Here is a 21,961-nt window from a genome sequence, read left to right as displayed (position 1 = left end):
AATACAGGAGAATATGTGGAAAAGAAAAGAAAATATGGATGAAAGTTGCTTCACTTAGAGTCATAGAGTCATAGAGATGTACAGCATGGAAACAGACCCTTCGGTCCAATCCGTCCGTGCTGACCAGATATCCCAACCCAATCTAGTCTCACCTGCCAGCACCCGGCCCATATCCCTCCAAACCCTTCCTATTCATATACCCATCCAAATGCCTTTTAAATGTTGCAATTGTACCAGCCTCCACCACTTCCTCTGGCAGCTCATTCCATACATGCACCACCCTCTGAGTGAATAAGTTGCCCCTTAGGTCTCTTTTATATCTTTCCCCTCTCACCTTAAACCTATGCCCTCTAGTTCTGGACCCCACCCCAGGGAAAAGACTTTGTCTATTTATCTTATCCATGCCCCTCATAATTTTATGAACCTCTATAAAGTCACCCCTCAGCCTCCGATGCTCCAGGGAAAAAAGCCCCAGCCTAATCAAACTCTCCTTATAGCTCAAATCTTCCAACTCTGGCAAAATCCTTGTAAATCTTTTCTACCCTTTCAAGTTTCACAACATTTTTCCGATAGGAAGGAGACCAATATTGGAATATTGCTCGCAATATTCCAACAGTGGCCTAACAAATGTCCTGTAGAGCCGCAACATGACCTCCCAACTCCTGTACTCAATACTCTGACCAATAAAGGAAAGCATACCAAACGCCTTCACCACTAACGTATCTACCTGCGACTCCACTTTCAAGGAGCTATGAACCTGCACTCCAAGGTCTCTTTGTTCAGCAACACTCCTTAGGACCTTACCATTAAGTGTATAAATCCTGTTAAGATTTGCTTTCCCAAAATGCAGCACCTCACATTTATTTAAATTAAATTCCATCTGCCACTTCTCAGCCCATTGGCCCATCTGATCAAGATTCCATTGTAATCTGAGGTAACCTTCTTTGCTGTCCACTACACATCCAATTTTGGTGTCATCTGCAAACTTACTAACTGTATCTCTCATGCTCACATCCAAATCATTTATATAAAATGACAAAATGTAGTGGACCCAGCACTGATCCTGTGGCACTCCACTGGTCACAGGCCTCCAGTCTGAAAAACAACTCTCCACCACCACCCTCTGTCTTCTACCATTGAGCCAGTTCTGTATCCAAATGGCTAGTTCTCCCTGTATCCCATGGATCTAACCTTGCTCACCAGTCTCCCATAGGGAGCCTTGTTGAACGCCTTACTGAAGTCCATAGAGATTACATCTACCACTTTGTCCTCATCAATCCTTTTTGTTACTTCTTCAAAAAACTCAATCAAGTTTGTGAGACATGATTTCCCACGCATAAAGCCACGTTGACTATCCCGAATCAGTCCTTGTCTTTTCCAAATATATGTACATCCTGTCTCTCATAATTTGCTCCAACAACTTGCCCACCACCGATGTCAAGCTCACTGGTCTATATTTCCCTAGCTTGTCCTTACCACCTTTCTTAAACAGTAGCACCACGTTAGCCAACCTCCAGTCTTCCGGCACCTCACCTGTGACTATTGATGAAATAAATATCTCAGTAAGAGGCCCAGCAATCACCTCCCCAAGCATGCAGGTACAGCAGGTAGTGAAGAAGGCTAATAGCATGCTGGCCTTCATAACAAGAGGAATTGAGTATAGAAGCAAAGAGGTGCTTCTGCAGCTGTACAGGGCCCTGGTGAAACCACACCTGGAGTACTGTGTGCAGTCCTGGTCTCCAAATTTGAGGAAAGACATTCTGGCTATTGAGGGAGTGCAGCATAGGTTCACGAGGTCAATTCCTGAAATGGCGGGATTACCTTACACTGAAAGACTGAAGCGACTGGGCTGGTATACCCTTGAGTTTAGAAGACTGAGAGGGGATCTGATTGAGACGTATAAGATTATGAAAGAATTGGACACTCAGGCAGCAAGAAACATGTTTCCGCTGATGGGTGAGTGCCGAACCAGAGGACACAGCTTAAAAATACGGGGTAGACCATTTAGGACAGAGATGAGGAAAAACTTCTTCACCCAGAGAGTGGTGGGTGTGTGTAATGCTCTGCCCCAGAGAGCAGTGGAGGCCCAGTCTCTGGATTCATTTAAGAAAGAGTTGGATAGAGCTCTCACAGATAGTGGAATCAAGGGTTATGGAGATAAGGCAGGAACAGGATATTGATTAGGAATGATCAGCCATGATCATATTGAATGGCGGTGCAGGCTCGAAGGGCTGAATGGCCTACTCCTGCACCTATTGTCTATTGTCTATTGTTTCCCACAAAGTTCTAGGGTACACCTGATCAGGTCCTAAGGATTTATTCACTTTTATGTGTTTCAAGGCATCTAGCACTTCCTCCTCTGTAATATGGACATTTTTTAAGATGCCACCATATATTTCCCCACATTCTATATCTTTCATGTCCTTTTCCACAGTAAATACTGATGCAAAATACTCATTTAGTATCTGTCCCTTCTCCTGCAGCTCAACACAAAGGCCGCCTTGCTGATCTTTGAGGGGCCCTATTCTCTCCCTAGTTACCCTTTTCTCCTTAATGTATTTGCAAAAACCCTTTGGATTCTCCTTAACTCTGTTTGCCAAAGCTATCTCATGTCCCCTTTTTGCCCTCCTGATTTCCCTCTTAAGTATACTCCTACTTCCTTTATACTCTTCTAAGGATTCACTCATTCTATCCTGTCTAATACTGTCAAAATTAGCCTTCCTTCAATTTAGAACTTCAACTTTTAGATCTGGTCTATCCTTTTCCATTTTAAAAGTAATAGAATTACTGTCACTGGCCCCAAAGTGCTCCCCCACTGACACCTCAGTCACCTTATTTCCCAAGAGTAGGTCAAGTTTTGCACCTTCGCTAGTAGGTACATCCACACACTAAAGCAGAAAATTTTCTTGTACACTTAACAGTTATTTTCTCTCCATCTAAACCCTTAACACTCTGGCAGTCCCAGTCTGTGTTTGGAAAGTTAAAATCCCCTATCATAACCATCCTATTACCCTTACAGATAACTGAGATCCCTTACCAAATTTGTTTTTCAATTTTCCTCTGACTATTAGGGGTCTATCTTGAAATATCACAGTTCGAAATGACAAAGTGATCAGTAATTAAGACTTACATTCCTCTTTGCATGAGAAATAAAGCATTTCAAGTCAATATAAGCAATAATCTCTCGGGAAGTCTTTGTGATAGAATATTCCCACCATTTTGAGAATGGAAACAACTTAGCTTTATGTTATGAAAATCTTGTGAATTATCTATTGCTACTGGAGTAACTAACACAGTTAAACCACCGTCATCTTCTTAGGAAGTTCGATGGTGGATTATAACTACAGTAATGAGAAGAATGTGAAAATGAATTGATGGAAATAGATAGGCGTAGATAGGCGCACTTTAAAATATGTGATGAAAGGAAAGTTTGAGCAGTTTATAAACATTGTAGGAATTTAAGGTAGCTTATGACTCCTAAAAGTAGCATTTATTCTCTATTATATGACATGATATTGTGTTATTTAGTAAAGGCAAAATAAAAGTGAAAATATGCATGAACATTCCAGGAATCACTGCCACTCACACATTCAAAAGTTAAAGTCTAACTTGTCACATTTTAACTATGAACTGATTATGTGATTTTAACAATGTATGTGACAAGAGAAAGTAAAAAGAACTGCAGATGCTGGAAATTTTAAACAATAACAGAAAATATTTGCAACATTCAGATCAGAGAATCAAAATGTGTGGATTCAAGTGCTATGATCTATTTGTGGGTTAACATGGAGAGCTAAGCATATGCACTCAACAAGTGAGAAACAGATCATATCTCACAGCTCTACCTTATGCAAACATCTTCAACTATAAATTAAGTAATTAATTAGTATTAATATTTCAGACCCAAAACCTTTATTATTTTAGTTGGAAATAAATAAATGCGTAAGTGTAGACTGCTTAATGGATATGGTTATATCACTGTAAAAAAGCTTATTCCTTTGCTCTTTGAATTCTATATTTATATCATGTACTAAAGAAATGTTGTAACCACACTGTACCACAAATGCACAAGGACTTCAAAACACATGCTGGGTGATACAGAAGGGGAGCTGTAACACTGATGCTAATAGTCAAGCAATCATTGGAATATATGACATTAGGGTGCTTCACAAATACTTAATATTATTTTGGAATGCTGGTAAAATTATTCCTTTTCTTTCATACTATATTTATCACTCTCAGGGTTACAAATGTAGGTACTAAAGTAAAGAGGCAAGCAAAATAGTTAAACAAATCATTAAAATGTTATAGATTTATTTTTTATTTTGTCAAGGTGCTTGTATATTTGATGAAGTAACTGCCCAAGTGTTGAAAATATCTAAATGAAATACCTAAAAGGCTGAAAATATGGTTTTGCTTCTTTATGTGTAAAACTCAATAGTCCAAGGCAACACTTAAAAAAGGGATGAAGATGCATACTTTTCAGAAGATGGGTATTAAGTGAATCCAGGGAAACATGCATAACTAAATCATGTGTCTCCTTTCTGCTACGCTTTATTATTCTTAAGGAACTCGTGCAGACGTGCCTAATTAGCAGCTTTTAAAGCCCTCTCATACAAATCTACTTATACAGTATCTGAATTGCCCTTTTTGACACATGCATTTTTGTTTTTAAGAAGAAAATGTTCTGTATGTCCCAGAGTCAACAGAAAACACAAAGAACTATAACATTCATCTGGTTTGAAACAGTCTTTCACATTTACATTTCTACTTACAGAAATCTAAAATTATTAAATTTTTACAATAATGTTCAACTGAGGCACTGAGAAAAAGAGTAGGAAAAAGTGAGGACTGCAGAAGGTGGAGATCAGAGTCAAAACGTGTGGCGGTGGAAAAGCATAGCCGGTCAGGGAGCATCCGAGGAGCAGGACAGTTGACATTTCGAGCATAAACTCTTCCTAATGAAGAAGAGTTGAGCTCTTCATTACGAAGAGCTTTTGCTTGAAACGTTGATTCTCCTGCTCCTCGGATGTTCCCTGACCGGCTGTGCTTTTCCACCACCACACTTTTTGACTCTGAGAAAAAGAGGCTAATTTTAAAAAACACAAAATATTACAAATTTAAAATATCACAAAATTGAGAAACGAATACAAGATTCATAACTATGGCATTGCAATTCCTGCTGGTGCTGTGCAGGTACCAACAGTGGGTTTCAAACAGAATTTATTAATTGTACTTTACACAAAATGTTACTAACTTCAGTTGTTCCACTTCAGTGTGCTCCTTCCCTCCTATACAGAATGCCAGTGGAAAGGTCACAGCATTAATCCTCTAATTCAGCTGTGATCTGCAATTAGTGAAGCAGTTAAATATCTCACAGAGAATTGGAAAAGCCAAGCCAACAGTTTACTTTGTAAAATTACTTTGGAATTAACTGTACTAGTTGAGAGATGCAAGCTGTTCTGCACAGGCTTAGAACAGGAGGCATATAATCTCTATGTATTATGTTAATTTTTTTGCTTTTGGATGTTGGTAACAAGGTTGAAACTGCACTTCACTGCTCATCCTTTGTGCCCTGAGAACTTAGTGGTGGTCCTTCTCCTCGAATCAGTGTACTCCTTTGATTGTGATCTCATGGGAATGCTAGGTAAAGAATTGCATGACTTTGACCTCATCCATTGATAATATGTACCACAACTACAATGAACCGAGCTTTTGACAAGGTTCCACACGGTAGACTAATTAATTAAGTTTGTTCAGATCGGATCCCGGGTGAGCTTGTCAATTGGATACAAAATTAACTTGACAGCAGGGGACACAACAATGGTGGAGAGTTGTTTTTCAGACTGGAGGCCTGTGACCAGCGTGTTCCATAGGGATCGGTGCTGATTCCACTTTTGTTTGTCAATTAAATAAATGATTTAGATATGGATAGAGAAAGCATGTTTAGTAAGTTTGTAGATGACATTAAGACTGGTGGTATAGTGGACAGTGAAGAAGATTATCTAAGATTTCAAAGAAATCTTGACCAATTGGGTCAATGGCCTGAGGAGTGGCAGGTGGAGTTTAAGTTGGATAAATGTGAGGTATTGAATTTTGGTAAAACAAACAAAGGCAGGGCTTATACAATTGAAAGTAGGGCCTTGGGAAGTATTCTAGGACTGAGAGACCTCATGGTTGAGGTACAAAATTCTTTGAAATTTGCATCACATATAGATAGGGTGCTTAAGAAGACATTTAGCATGCTTGCCTTCATTGCTCAAACCTTTGCGTATAAGTGTTCGGACATTATGTTGAGGTTGTACAGGATGTTGCTGGGGCCTCTTCTGGAGTACTATGTACTGTTCTGGTTGCTCTGTAATATGAAAGACATTATTAAGCTGGAGAGGGTTCAGAAGAGATTTACTAGGATGTTGACTGAAATGGAAGGTTTGACTTATAAGGAGAGGCTGGATAGACTGGGATTTTTTTCACTGAAGTATAGGAGGTTGAGAGGTGATCTTATAGAGGTTTATAAAATCATGAGAGGTATAGATAAGGTGAATGGCCATTGTCTTTTCCCTAGGGTGGGTGGCTTTCTAGACTAGGGGGCATATTTTTCAGGTGAGAGGAAAAAGATTGTAAAAAGACATGAGGGGCAATTTTCTTTAAACAGAGAGTGGTTCCTGTGTGGAATGAACTTCCAGAGGAAGTGGTGGACAGTTAAACATTTAAAAGACATTTAGAGGGGATCCAAGATGGTGGTAATATAGGAAGATTGCATTGCAGAGCTCCGCACCGCATCGCAAGTTGGACGAAGTCCTAACCCACCCTACATGGACTACCGCGGTATCCTGGGACTCTGGAAAGGTCGTGGAGTCCCAGGACATGGTCAGAGAGCAACTCATCTTGGTTTTCGCCATCCAGGGATGCTGAAAAAGGGAGGAGGTACATGCAAGGTCAGGCCCTTAGGCTCGATTTCTCACCACTCCTGGCAAAGGAGCTCACGACATCTCGTGAGATGTTGCGCAAGCAGATAGAGAAGCTGACCCCAATCTCGATCATGCTGCAGAAGCATGAACAGCAGCTGGGAGACCTGGAGAAAAGGATGGACGAGGTAGAGCACAGAGTCGTTGTGGCGAAAGCTGCTGTGAGACAGCAGTGCTAACCACTGAGTCACCATGCCGCCCCTAATTAGTGGACCTGTGTGTGGATTTAGGGTTGGTAGACATCTAGAGGCATCTCCACTCTACAAGCTGGGATTTTACATTTTTTTCCGATCCACACAGATATCACACCAGGATTGATTTTTTTTCTGACCCCCATGGCAACCCTGGACTTGGTGGCATCTTGTACGATTGGTAATATTACCATCTCCAGTGTACCTGTTGGTTAACATTAAGGATGCTATAGTGGGCCATTGGCGAATGGATCCCTTTATCCTGAAGGATAATAAGTTTGTGGAGTACTTCTCTAAGGGGGTTATTTAGTCGGAAGTGGCAGAAGGGTGAGCAGCAACGTCTCCTTGAAGCATGGTTGAAGGCAGCCAAAAAGGCTTACTTTGACAGACTCTCATTGTCCAACTACAGAGGATTACGGCGCTGTGGTCTGCATTGAATTCCGTGCTCACGCAGACAGCAAAGAAGGAGTTTACTTTTGCAAACAAAGGTTATATGAGCATGGTGACAAGTCAGCAAGTATCTAGCATATCTCGCCAGAAAAAGGAGTGCCCCTCAAGCCATTACATCGATTAGGGAAGGATCTAGGAACCAAACATGATTCCAAATGTGGCATTCCAGAGATTTTACTTTGAATTATATCTGAGGGTTGGGAGGAAGGGCAGGCCAAGATGGAGTTCAAGGATCTGGAGCTCCTCTGTGTGATCCCTGAACAAGAGTCTTTTCTCAATGCCCCCTTATCGGAGCAAGAGGTGCAGGAGGCTGTGAAACAGCTTCAGAGTACAGTCATGATTGTCTCTCGCCATCTCTAAGAGAGGCCAATATTTTGCTTATTCCTAAAAAAGGGAAGGTCCCAGAGGACTGTTCTTCTTAAAGGCCCATTTTACTCTCAAATGTGGACATTAAAATCCCCTCTAAGACTCTTGCATTAAGGCTGGAGACTGTTACCTTCTATTGTTAAAGAAGACCAGACGAACTTCATAATGGGTCACTTAATGTAACTTAAGTATGTCAACAACAGTCAATACAGGGATTGGTGATTTCTCTAGATGCAGAGAAGGCATTTGACTGAGTTGAGTGGCTCTATCTTTTTATAGTCTGGAGTGGTTTGGCTTGAATGAAGTCTTTATAAGATGGTTAAAGGTTCTCTTCTGTGGCCCTCTTGCTACGCTCATCACCAATGGAGAATGATCAAGCAATTTTAACATTTTTAGGGGCAGCCAGCAGGGCTGTCCCCTTTTGCCATTGCTTTTTACATTGGTGATTGAACTGTTGGTGGAGGCCATTCATAGGGATCCTAATATATCGACTCCAGAAGTGGGGTCAAAATTATATACTATCCCGTTGTACGCGGAAGATGTCCTCTTTTTTTTGTCAAATCCAGCAGTCTTGGTGTCTCGCCTGATACAATGCATCGGCTCATTTGGCACCATTTTGGGGTACAAAATTAATTTTGCAAAATCAGAGGCTATGCCTATGGGTGATATTACGAAGTGCTAGGTCTTAAGAGTGAATTTTGATTCCCATTTAGGTGGTCACAAGGGGATTTTGTGTATTTGGGCATATTCATCACTCTAGTTCTTGATCAGTTGTTTAAAGCTAATACAAAATCAAACAAGACCTTCAAAAATGGGAGGCCCTTCCAGTCTCATGGTTAGGTCGGATAGCGTTTATTAAGATGAATATTCTCCCCCGTTTGTTGTACCCTATGCGGATGCTCCCCCTGATTTTCGATAAGTAAATGTTCAGGAGACTGAACGGCTGGTTCAGCTCTTTTGTTTGGCATCGTAAGCGGCCTCTTATTAAATTAGCTAAACTGCAATTGCCTCACAGACTGGGGGGAGTGGACCTTCCGGACATTAAAAACTATCAACTAAGCTTGCTTTTATCTTACATGAGTGATTGGGCCTGTGGGGACCCTCTTTCAATATAGTTAGATGTCAAAACCTCTCAGCCAAGGTGCCCCCTTACTAGCTTGCTGTTTTTGGACAAAATGAGACAGTTAAGGAATATTGCCATATACCAATAGTTATCAATAGCAATTCGGCAGAGGGAAGGCAATATTGGCAAAACATCTTCTTTCACACCTTTAGTGGGTATGCCAGGTTTTCAACTGGAGATGATAGATTCAGGATTTAAGCATTGGGCAGCTAGGGGTGTGTCTTGCATGGGCGATTTATTGAGGGAGACACAATGACGTCCTTTGATCAGTTGGCACGGAAATACGAGCCATCTAACAGGCCCCTCTTTTGTTTTCTTCGAGTTAAGGATTTTATTCAAAAAAAGACTAAACTTTTGATTGATCTCTTCAAATCCGACATAGAGAGGAGGGTGCTCAGAGCTAAGAATACACTTTCTGTCAGCACTTTATATCATCAGTTGGGTGGTGCCTCTTCAGATGAGTTTGATCGACTCTGCAGTGTGGGAGAGAGAGCTAGGTGTTGAGGTCTCCTCAGAGGCATGAGAAGATATTTGGGAAAACGTAAGAAAGATATTAATTGGCAACAGGACCCATGCTTTATAGCTGAAGATTCTCCACAAGGTCTACTTGGCTCTGGATCGTTTGTCAAAATTTAGACCGGGGTATCTTTAGCATGTCCCAAGTGTAAGGTTGGTACGGGCACTCTTACCCATTGTCTCTGGTCCTGTGATAGGCTTCAAACATACTGGAGCACTGTGGCGGGTGCAATGATGGGGAGTTTGGGTGTAAGGGGTGGAAAAGGACCCAATCTCCCTTCTTCTTGGCCTGCCCAGTGCATTCCCTGTAAATGCACATAAGAAAAAAACTTTTTAACATTCTCCCTTGCTGCACAAGAAAGAATATCTTATTAGGTTGGGTATCCGAAAATCCCCCATGCCTGTTGCGTTGGCGCAAGATTGTTTTTTGAGCATATCCTCTTGAGTTTTTTCACAAGTATGGTCCATCACAAAACTGAGAATTTCTATAAGACATGGTGGCCCTTTTTGGACTACCTGGACACAGATTTGTCTGCCACAATAATAAAGGCTTTTATATAGCCGTAACAATTATACTTTATGAGTCCAATATCCAGAGAGGAGGAACTGCAAATGTATGAATAGGTGAAAATTAATTCTCTTGATATTTGAGAGTTAGTGTTTTGTTTGGCTGAGCTGTATTATTATTATTTATTAGTTTGTTGTTAGTTATTATTTATTGGGGTTTTTTTTGTATACATACTTATACATTTGTACATGAGGGTCGTTTGAGTTTTAAAAATTTTCTTTTGGTGTTCTTTCTTTGTACTGTTTTGAATAGTATTGTTTTGTATTTGTTGTTATTAATAAAATCTATTTACCAATAAAAATATATTTTAAAAAAAAAGACTTTTAGATAAGTACATGAATAAAAAATATTTAGAGGGATATGGACTATGCCCAGTCAGGTGGGACTAGTTTAGTTTGGGATTATGGTTAGCATGGACTGGTTGGACCGCAGGGTCTTTTTTCATGCTGTATGACTCTATGACTTGATGACTCAATGGTGGAGATGAAGACCAGACAGAGGTATGAATCAGTCAGATTGCTTAGATCTGAGTGAGGATTGTACCTGATGTCCCCATCATTTCTGATTTCAGCCATCTCCACTGAAGCTAAGCCAGAAAAAATAATCTTTGCTTAATCACTCTTCCAAAGCTCTTAATAATTTCAAGTGCTCAATGAAATCTCCAATGAATATGAAGAGCTGAATCTTACTTTTTTTAGCTAAGTCTGAGTTGTGTTGAGCTTTTTTTGGAGGGTTTGTTGTACAAAATGTGACAAATTCTCCTGCATTATCTTACCAAACACATTGCATTGACTGCTCTCATATCTGATTCTGGCCCAATTTTACCACATGCTGTTCCCACAATAAGTTACCTTTCAGCAGATATTTTGGAATTCCTTGTGCCTATACCATCTTTAAAAGTCTGTTGTACACCCAGACCATCACCATTAATCCAGAGCTGTCCAGTGTGGTTCCTAAGATTTACCTCAGACATAGCAGACAGTGAGAACTTGGTACCCATGTGCAGGGTCCTAGAAATCCTGGTGAAGGGGTTGGTGCAGAGACAGAACGAGCAGCAGGCACCATGACAGCATGCCATGCCAGCCTGGCCCAAGTTGCCACCTCAGTTAAAGTATTCTTAGCCATCTGGAGGAATGCACAGCAATGTAAAAAGAAGGTCAATGACCTTCTCTGGTCCATTAGCATAAGTACCATCAACTTCTCCAATACCTCACTTTCATTATCTTTTTGCTCCTGTACCCATCTCCCCTCATATCCATGTCTGACCACTCTCACTACTGCCTGCAACATCTTCCCGAATTAGCTCTCAGGCTACATTATCCCTACCTCAGTAACACTGCATGCCCTCTGCACTGCTTACTTACTCACTTGAGACATCTTCCCACCTATACACACAGTAACAGCAGTGCCACCCATTTCTGTCTCTCTTATACCTAAAGGGCAGCACAGTGGCTCAGCAGTTAGCACTGCCACCTGACAGCGCCAGGGACCGGGATTCAATTTCAGCCTTAGGCGACTGTCTATGTGGAGTTTGCACTTTCTCCCCGTGTCTGCGTGGGTTTCCTCCAGGTCCCTGGGTTCCTCCAAGTCCAAAGATGTGTAGGTTAGATGGATTGGCCATGCTAAATTGCCCATAGTGTTCGGGGATGCTTAGGCTAGATGAATTAGTCAGGGGGAAATGTAGAGTAATAAGGCAGGGGAATGGGTCTGGGTGGGTTACTATTTGAACGGTTTGTGTGGACTTGTTCGGCCAAATGGCCTGTTTCCACACTGTAGGGATTCTATGATTCAATCTTTGTTTGATTCCATGAGGACAACCACCTACATTAGTTCAGAAAGGGTCAAGATTGGTGATGGGTTGCCAATGTCTGTGGACATGGTGTCCATTTACATTTCAGGCTGGTGAACTTTCCTCAGAACATTCATTAGCTTTTAGTTTTACTTTGGCAATAGTTTCATAGAGTCATAGAGATGTACAGCATGGAAACAGACCCTTCGGTCCAACCCGTCCATGCCGACCAGATATCCCAACCCAATCTAGTCCCACATGCCAGCACCTGGCCCATATCCCTACAAACCCTTCCTATTCATATACCCATCCAAATGCCTCTTAAATGTTGCAATTGTACCAGCCTCCACCACTTCCTCTGGCAGCTCATTCCATACCCATACCACCCACTGAGTGAAAAGGTTGCCCCTTAGGTCTCTTTTATATCTTTCCCCTCTCACCCTAAACCTATGCCCTCTAGTTCTGGACTCCCCTACCCCAAGGAAAAGACTTTGCCTTTTTACCCTATCCATGCCCCTCTATAAGGCCACCCCTCAGCCTCCGACGCTCCAGGGAAAACAGCCCCAGCCTATTCAACCTCTCCTTATAGCTCAAATCCTCCAACCCTGGCAACATCCATGTGGGCGGCAAGGTGGCACAGTGGTTAGCACTGCTGCTTCACAGCGCCGGAGACCCGGGTTCAATTCGGCGGGTCGGTGTGGACTTGTTGGGCCGAAGGGCCTGTTTCCACACTGTAATGTAATCTAATCCTTGTAAATCTTTTCTGATCCCTTTCAAGTTTCACAACATCTTTCCGATAGGAAGGAGACCAGAATTGCATGCAGTATTCCAACAGTGGCCTAACCAATGTCCTGTACAGCCGTAACATGACCTCCCAACTCCTGTACTCAATACTCTGACCAATAAAAGAAAGCATACCAAATGCCTTCTTCACTATCCTATCTACTTGCGATTCCACTTTCAAGGAGCTATGAAACTGCACTCCAAGGTCTCTTTATTCAGCAACACTCCCTCGGACCTTACCATTAAGTGTATTCGTCCTGCTAAGATTTGCTTTCCCAAAATGCAGACACCTCGCATTTATCCGAATAAAACTCCATCTGCCACTTCTCAGCCCATTGGCCTATCTGGTCAAGATCCTTGTTAAACTGAAATTTATTATTTGGTGGTCTTCTTGCTAAACTACAGCCTCTTTAAAACAGTTCTCATAGTCAGGTTTCTGTGCCTATGACATTACTGTACATCCATTATGTGGGGAAACCACAAGAGCTAACGATACATCAATTGTGCTGCCTGATTGCTTTTTCTTTCTCTGCTGCATTCTTATGCAAAGTTTATGGAACACTGAATGTACCTCTGTGTATTTAGTAAAAACCTAGAGAATGTAAGGAATATTTGAGTCTATTTACATCTGAATGAAAACTGAATTTGCAAATGTAATTGCTCCCTTAATACCTGCTCCATCTGGGTAAGATTAATTCTTTAATTGCCTTACTGCTTGATTTGATGGCATTTGTGATTACATACCCTCTTTCCCTTCCAGCAATCTCTTTAATGACAACAAATGTGTGTTAATCAAGTCCACACCATGCTTGGGACATTAGTTTATGGGCTCATATATTCTCATTTTTATGAGATTCAAAACAGTATTTTCTACACAAACGCAGGTTTACACAGTAAGATTGGGTCACCACCATATCGTCTGATCAATTCAGGTTAGTTATTCATTTGGGGTGGAACACTTAGCTCAAAGATTGATAGGACAATATGCGGTACGTGATGACAACTAAACAGTCGAAAATGCACATTATTTGAATTGACCTTAGAGTAAATACATATCACATGTCCCAGGAATGTGCCAGAAGTGAGTTCTGTAATCTGGAAGGAAACACAAACAAGACAGTAAATCATCATTCCTCTTAAGAATTGTATTTGGTCATAGTTGAGTGAATTATTTCTTATGAATGCTGCCAACTTTAACTGAATTGCAACAATAAGCTAAACCTATGGAAATTTGGCACAATTCTTGATTTGCCATGAGCTGTACAATTTATTGACTTACTTTCCTTTCATTCTAGGTTTTAAAGGATGCATCAAAGTATTCAAATTCAATAATCATGTGATGCCATTTACCGGATCAAATGATTTAGTTGAAGTACGGCCAAGTGACAGCTCAGTACAGATTGGATGCAGAAGGCCTAATGTCTGCTTAAACAACCCCTGTCCAAATGGAATGAAAGGCATTGATTTATGGCTTGCATATGAGTGTCTTCTAGTTTCCTGTTTTTCTGACCCATGTAAGCATGATAGTACATGTCTTCCTTCCTCAGATAGCACATATCACTGCATTTGCAAACAAGATTTTACTGAGTTCTGTTCACCAACAATTATTGACCATGCAGCCTGTCAGAAAGGCAATATTCAATTGCCACAATGGAGCATAGCAGTAATCATACTTGCTACTCTAGCAGTAATACCTCTGATAGCTTTGTTCATCAAATGTCTGTATATTACTTTGAAAAGTAAGAGAACAAAAATAATTGCATCTGTCCAAGCAGTTACTGAAAAAATGTCTGATGGTCATAATGATGATGTTGATAATGATCTTGACAATGCAGGAAAGCAGCCAGATATCCTCAAGGCAGAAAACAGTTACCATATCATAGATGAAACATATATTACTGTCACAAGCATGGAGCAGAATAAGAAAAGCAATGGTCAAGGTTATGACTTAGAGGTCAATGACATTGATAATGCAACCAGTTTGACTTCTTCAGATTTTGATGTAATTAAGTACCACAGGCAGATCCAGACCAACAATGATGATTATAATAATGTAATTCTACATGGAAGCATGCAGAATAAATCTCAACCATTTGTGGCTCTTGTGAATCAAAGAAACATCCAATGTCTTGCAAGTCAACAAAGTGCTGTAGGTCACAATCAAGGACCAAGAAATGGATTTACAAATCAACAGTTAACTCAAATGTGCTCATCAGAATGGTTTCCTTCATCAGTCTTATTTACAGAGCGAAAGCATTTAATAAATGATCTTTATTTGACTGACTATGAAACAGACCATTTCCAACATGGCCATTTTGACAGCAAGCAATCAAGCAAAGGAGGTATTGATAACTTGGCTTTTTGTGGAGATGATCAAATTGAAAGTTTACCAGCTGCATCAATATTAATGTCCAGCTCTAGACCCAGCAGGAGAATGATCCAGATAGTTGAGAGACTTCCACTTGGTCTGTCTGTGGAAGAGATAAAAAGATTGAATGCACCAACAATTCATAAAGTGGTAGAGAACACTAATCAAATAATTTCACTGTCACAAATTCCACAAAGACCGTCAGCCCAGAAACACCATCCAGGGATCCTTCCTTCCACATCATCAGACACTTCATCTGATAGTGATTCCCATAGTTCTTTTACTTGTTCAGAGTATAACTATGAAAGGGAACTTCCAGCATGCAGTCGTTCATCTGTGCACAAATATGCTCAACAAGATTCAAAGAGAAATATTATTGAGAATGAAAAGATGTTAAACGAAAGGGAGATAGGATTAGAAGGACATGAAAAATGGTATGCGTCCGACACATGTTTAATAGGGACTGAAATTGCTACTGAGGAGGATTCAGATAACAACATGCGACCGTGTGATGATTCCCCTGTTAATAAAACAGACAACTGGGGTGATATTTTAAACTGGGGACCAAGATTTGAAATATATATTGAGATATTCAAGGACCTTGCTGAGCTTCCAAGTGAACCGGGGAGTGAAAATCAATTTTCCACTGCTGGAGGGAGTGAGCATGAAGAATTTTTGTGAGACTTTATTTCTAAATCATTTTATGGAGCAATTTCTATATTTTTTAGTGCTTCTCATGGCTGCATTTACTAGCAATGTTCTGTTCATTGAAAATTTCGCAAATTGTTTTAATATGGCTTTGTGCATAGGTTTTGTGTGTGAAAGAACAGTAACATTTCATAGTTTGCAAGTTAAAACCGATTAGCTCATATTCCATTGTTATTTGCTCCATTACAAAATGTAAACAGCTTTCACGGTTTAGGATATTTACTTATTATCTCGTCTCCTTCCATCTCAGCAAAGCGATAAATAGGCAGTCAAGTTATGGATTCTATTATCATAAGAAAAGTGCCATTTTGTCAACAATGTGAATAAGACTTTAAAAAGTGTATCATTTTCAGTGGATTTATTTTCCAATGTAATATCAGGTGAAGTATTTCCCCTGATCAACAGCTTGGAGGTTGAAGCCTTTTCTGCCAATTTGCCATTTCCTGAAAAGAATCTTACTAAATTTTCTAACAAGGATTGACCTTTCCTGTAATCCACCCGCTAAGTGCCAGCTTGTTTATAATGATGTGATTATCATCCCTCTTGCCTGTCCTTCTCCTTCTATGTGGAGAAAGTGAGGTCTGCAGATGCTGGAGATCAAAGTTGAAACTTTATTGCTGGAACAGCACAGCAGGTCAGGCAGCATCCAGGGAACAGGAGATTCGACGTTTCGGGCACAGGCCCTTCTTCAGGAAACTTCTATGTGACAATAGCATACAATGATAGGCTCAGACTGAACGATAAAGGTGATCCTGGAACACCCCTATTGATAAAGGAGGGAATTGTCACCTACTCATAAGCAATTAGCAGCAAGTTCTCGACTGTGGAGGCAAAATGCCAAAAGCAATTATGCATCCAAACTGGAATTTCCTGTTGTACACCATCAATCCCCTATAGTAAATTAGAATGGGAATCAAAAGGAGCAGTTGTTGCCAGGATAAACTGAGACAGAAGTGTGAGATCAGTAATTCGTGAGCTCCTTTGATTATGTGGTGGTATAAATAGTATCTTGTTTTGTCTGGTAAATGCTACCTATTATGGTAAATAATTAGAGGGTATGTGTATCAAATTCTTCTGTTTCTACATCAAGGTGATGTATTTGAAAGTTGAGGACATGGGATGTAACCAATTTTTCAGGCTGTAGATTACAGTATAAGGTTGTTGGGCTGTGTGGTGGGGGTTAATGAAAGCCACCAAGAGTCTGATTAAACAATTTGCTGCATGGAATGCAATGTAAGGATCAAAATTATTACCACAACCTCGTGTATGGCAGAGTAACAAAGAGGAAAGTCAGTCATGGGTCATGGGGGATGAATATTGCCATTTAAAGATGTTTGTAAGATCATTCAATACTTGAGTATCTGATAAGGTCAAGATTTTAAACTGAAAACAAACATTTCATTCCTGATATTTCTTCACAGATCAGTGCCTCCATGCCAGATGTTTGACCAACTTAAGCCAGCAGCACTGCTAGCATTGTTGAGGTTGAGACAAAAGAGGAGAAGAATGAGGAATTACTCAGTGCCAACAGAACCATTGACATGAGGCTCAGGGGGCCATAGATATGCATGAACAGACAGTACCTGAAGTGGGGAAGCTGGCTTTTCATCTCTGTCAAGTGGTCTCTTTAAGAGATGGTCTACCAGAGGGGTTGTAGCTACTTGCATGAGTGAAGAGAGTGAGACAGGTACTTTAACAGGACTAGGGATACTATCACCATCATCTACCATCTCCAGCAGGCAGATCTACACCTGGGCAGCAGCACTATGCCTCAAACTTCACAGCAGGATTGAACTTGCTACTAACCAGCTGCTCTGAAATTGCAACTAGTGATGTGTAGTATCTGCCAATTGGCAGCCCATGAATTTATTCGTGAGTTCACAGATGCCATTTACAAGGAAATCATACAGTTTATCTATTTCACCATGGAGTCAGAAAACTAAGGTGTCTGAGCTTTTGCCTTTGGAGTCACTGTTGAGTTCTTCCAGGTACTAGGGAGTCATTTACATCCTATGTATTCATCAGGGCCACCATTGAACAGATAATTCATCTTCTGAAAATGAGCATTGTTCAGGAGGAGTACTCCAGTATTCATCACTTAGGGTCTCCAGCATGATGCTTGGTTGCTGCATTTTGTACAACCTGATTCTACAACATGGGAGAACTTGGAAGACGGTGGTGGGGAAGATGAATCCACTTGTCTCCTTAGATGAGAAAGAAGGAGAGTCTAACTGAGATGCTGAGGGAGCCAGTGTAGATAAGGAGAATGCTGAAAAAGCCAGAGTAGTGCTGAGCTGAGGCAGAAAATCCTGAGAGAATCTGATAGCCAAGGGATTTGAGAGCAAATGGCTTTGCATTGACTAAAGTAGGCAATCTGAATATGGGCAAATTATGGCACAGAGCATTTCCTCAAGAAAATGCTTGGATTATACCTTTAAAATGTTAAGATACTATGCCGTTACTTTTAAGTTAATTTTCTCTCTTGGCGCAATTCAGTTTTCTGGACAAAGCATCAGAATGGATTTAGTCAGGATTACTTGTGGCCTGCTGTTATATGATTCAAACCTCAGTTGCAAGGATCATTCATATACTACAGAGGTGTCAAGAGTATGGACAGTGCTGACTGACTCCCAGAAGCCAAACATCGATCATGTTCCTGCTTTCTAGAGGTTGAGCTCCTCCCAGAGGGCAGCAGTGCTCTGAACCCTTTACACAGGTTCACAGACTGACATCAGTGCTCCCTGGGTCATCTCCATGGAAAACATAGAAACTTTAATAGATTGCAAGAAACCACACGACTGCTGCATAAAGGGACTGTATTTGTGTCAAGTCCCACCTTCTACATAAAGTTGTAAAACATACATCCAAAGTGAAATTAATGTTATTCAATCCTCCTCCTACCACTAGATCCTGTTGCCACCTTTGAAGGTACGACTATATTTGAGCAAACTTGCTGGCTGCTTTGCCAGCCTCCATCTGATAACTCTGGCGGTTTGGGCCTAGCAGTCTCTGGCCTGCTATGGGTTTCCTGCACAGGTGCAGCTACAACCTCCTCAGCCTAAACTGACGGAGTTGTTGAATCCTGTCAGAAAGGAGGTGGTGTCACAGGGTACCACTGCACTGTCTTGAGATGAAAATCCTGGGTTCCTGTTTGTTGCTCCTCTACCCCATCAGTGCTCATTGGCACTGCTTCCCCTTGAGAGGATGGAGCCCCTGGAGGGAGTTCTCTTCCTTCAGCCACCCGCCATTGCCGGTGTATAAATACCTTCATGGCTTGAGAAATGGAGTGGTATTCCCTGTATATATCCTGCAGATATTGAGTGTTCTGCTGGGCCTGACTGTCCATGCTGGTCATCAACAAGGCAATTGGATGTGAGACTCACAACGTCAGAGTCAACTTGCATAGACTCCTATCTTCTTTGCTCCAGTCTGCGTGTGATCACAGGCACATCTGTCAGACCTTTCCCTTTTGTTTTGCCTCTGCAACACCATCAGTTCCTTAATAGCCAACACCAGAGGTTCATCATCTCGACTGGGCTCAGAAAGGGCCTGTTCTCTAGCAGTCCTCCAAGTGCCAGAGTTCGTCCTGTGGTTGCGGGCTCATGTCAGTGCTGTGCTCACCAGAGTGCAACTCTGAGCCTACTCTAAATAGATGACTCTTTGTTGGTAAAAGGTGGGGAGGAAGGTCCTGATGGTGCATCCTCTGAGCGATGGGATTGTTCCTTAAAGGTGTGGTTTGAGAGTCTGGTAGACATGAGTCTGGGCTGGATCTCTCCTTCTGTTTTGGTCCTGGTTCACAAGTGGGACCCTGAGGCTGCCCCAGCCTTAACTAAGGTTTCATTAAAATGTTGGTAGCAGTAGCTGATTAGAGGATTTCTCACTACATGACTGTGGATTGCCATTATCCTTCATCTCATGTTCCCCTTGTTCTTCTGCTAGCATGGTAGTCTTCTCCCTACAGAAAGTCAGGAGCAAGATGTCAGGCATGGTCGGAACTCCTAATGAGGAAAGGATGACAGACTAGGCCTGTATCCTCTGGAATTTAGAAGAGTCCTGAGGGGACTTGACCATGTGTTATGTTTAAAGGATGTTTCCTGTTGTGAGAGAATCTAGAACTAGTTGTTATACCTTAAAAATAAGAGGAAACATGTTTAAAACAGAAATGAGGAACTTTTTTTCAGAGTGTTTGAGTCTTTGAAATATTTCTAAGGCAGTGGTAGATAGATTCTTGATTACCAAGAAGGTGAAAGGTTACCAGGGATATGCTGCAAGTTAGAGTTGAGATTAAAATCAGATCAGCCATGATCTTATAAAATGGTGGAGCAGGCCCAAAGGGCCGAGTGGCCTTCTCTTTTTTTTTGCATGTTCTTTGCCTGCAAAGGGCTAGCATTAAGAGTCAGTAATATGGGTGCATGAGCTCTGTGCTTGCACTGATCACCACAGATAAAGATGTCAATCGTATACTGTGATTGTCTGTGAGCATTATTGAATGATACCTGGTTCTGTGCCAGCAAAGATCTACTGTTGATGAAAAACAACAAATATAATATGATATATTTATGTCTGAGGCATCTGTGAGATCTTCATCCCAAGATTTTTATAATTGTGCCCTTGGCCCATACAAGCTAGCAATGTATACATTGTTGTTGTGATGAAAGGTCAGTGAGCTGCTGGTGTGTGAGCTCCCAAATGTTATCACTCTTTTTATATTTTAATGATGAACACTGGCAGATGTGTGAGAGGCAGTCCCACTGGGGTAAAAGGAGTGCAACATTGGTAGCTGTAATGAAGTGACAGATATTGGTTGCATGTATGATATCTGATGGAGATAACTGGCATCCAATTTTGTGTGTAGTTGTCTTCCACAGTAACAATCTTATACCAAACTCACACTCATAAGCATTGAGTAGGCAGTGGGACATACCCGGTAGAGTCCATTTATCCTCCTGAGACACTGGAGCCAGGTTCTATTGGGCAGCCCTGGCCATTTGACTCAGGAGCCAGCTCTATCCAAGCTGCCTTGGTCAGTGAGAATGGCCTCCTGTTGCCATCCATTCAAAAAAAAGCTTCCCTTCTCTCCATGCTGCCTCACAGTGCTAGGTACCTGGGTTCAATTCCAGCCTCAGACAGACTGCCTGTGTGGAGTTTGCACATTGTCCGTGGGTTTACTCCGGTTTCCTCCCACTGTCTAAAGATGTGCAGGTTAGGTGAATTGGCCATGCTAAATTGTCCATAGTGTTCAGGGATTTGTAGGTTAGGTTAGTCGGGGTACATGTAGAGTAATAGGGTAGGGGAATGGTTCTGGGTGGGTTACCCTTCAGAGGGTTGGTGTGGACTTATTGGGCCAAATGGCCTGTTTCCACACTGTAGGGATTCTATAAAAGACAACCGTGAGGAGAGCTTCTAGAGAGGCATTGTTAAAATGGGCTGCCATTTTGCTGTATCTCTGACAACATGAGGGGTTTTTGTGGATGACGAGCAGTGATAAATAATGCTCCTGTGTCACAGGGTGTGAAGGGCTGTCTCAGTACTTTTGGAATATGCACCCAGAAGCTGGAGTCAGGAAGATCCCAACAGAGACAGAACATCCCTCCTACCTACCCCTGAGCAGTATCTCTCACTTTTAGGCCTGCCTCCAAAAAGAAACAAGGTTCCACCTGAAGGGGCTATTCTCTCGTTAGTGTAAACACTGATCTACATTGATTTAATAGCATAATGTGTTGTTGGCTTTTAATAAATGATTTTTTTATCCATGAAAATGAATTCTTACATTGAACATCTTGACCTGCTTTGTTAAAGTCAACTGCAAGAACAGAGCTTAAAAATGTGTTGCTGGAAAAGCGCAGCAGGTCAGGCAGCATCCAAGGAGCAGGAGAATCGACGTTTCGGGCATAAGCCCTTCTTCACCCTGAAGAAGGGCTTATGCCCGAAACGTCGATTCTCCTGCTCCTTGGATGCTGCCTGACCTGCTGCGCTTTTCCAGCAACACATTTTTCAGCTCTGATCTCCAGCATCTGCAGTCCTCACTTTCTCCTGCAAGAACAGATAACTGCATTGAAACTGGGATTTATATATAGACATGACTGCAGTGCCTGGAGTATTTTGGGGAGCAGCATTGTTATCTGACAGAT

General features: G+C 41.5%; 1 protein-coding gene across 1 annotated transcript in view; it reads left to right on the top strand.

Moving 5' to 3' along the window:
• Nucleotides 1–21,593, top strand: part of LOC122550779 (protocadherin Fat 4) — a 161,829-nt gene extending 140,236 nt beyond the window's left edge. The window contains exon 16 of the mRNA XM_043692032.2: nt 14,050–21,593. Within this exon, the coding sequence (XP_043547967.2) occupies nt 14,050–15,803 (1,754 nt within the window). The 3' untranslated portion in view covers nt 15,804–21,593. The remainder of the gene's footprint in view (nt 1–14,049) is intronic.
• Nucleotides 21,594–21,961: the final 368 nt, after the last annotated feature.

Source organism: Chiloscyllium plagiosum, unplaced genomic scaffold (assembly GCF_037043375.1).
Source record: "Chiloscyllium plagiosum isolate Xiang-an unplaced genomic scaffold, Cpla_swu_hap1 HiC_scaffold_6, whole genome shotgun sequence".
NCBI classification, from domain to species: Eukaryota; Metazoa; Chordata; class Chondrichthyes; order Orectolobiformes; family Hemiscylliidae; genus Chiloscyllium; species Chiloscyllium plagiosum.
Note: the sequence above shows the minus strand (reverse complement) of the source record. Positions and strands in the feature narration are given on the sequence as shown.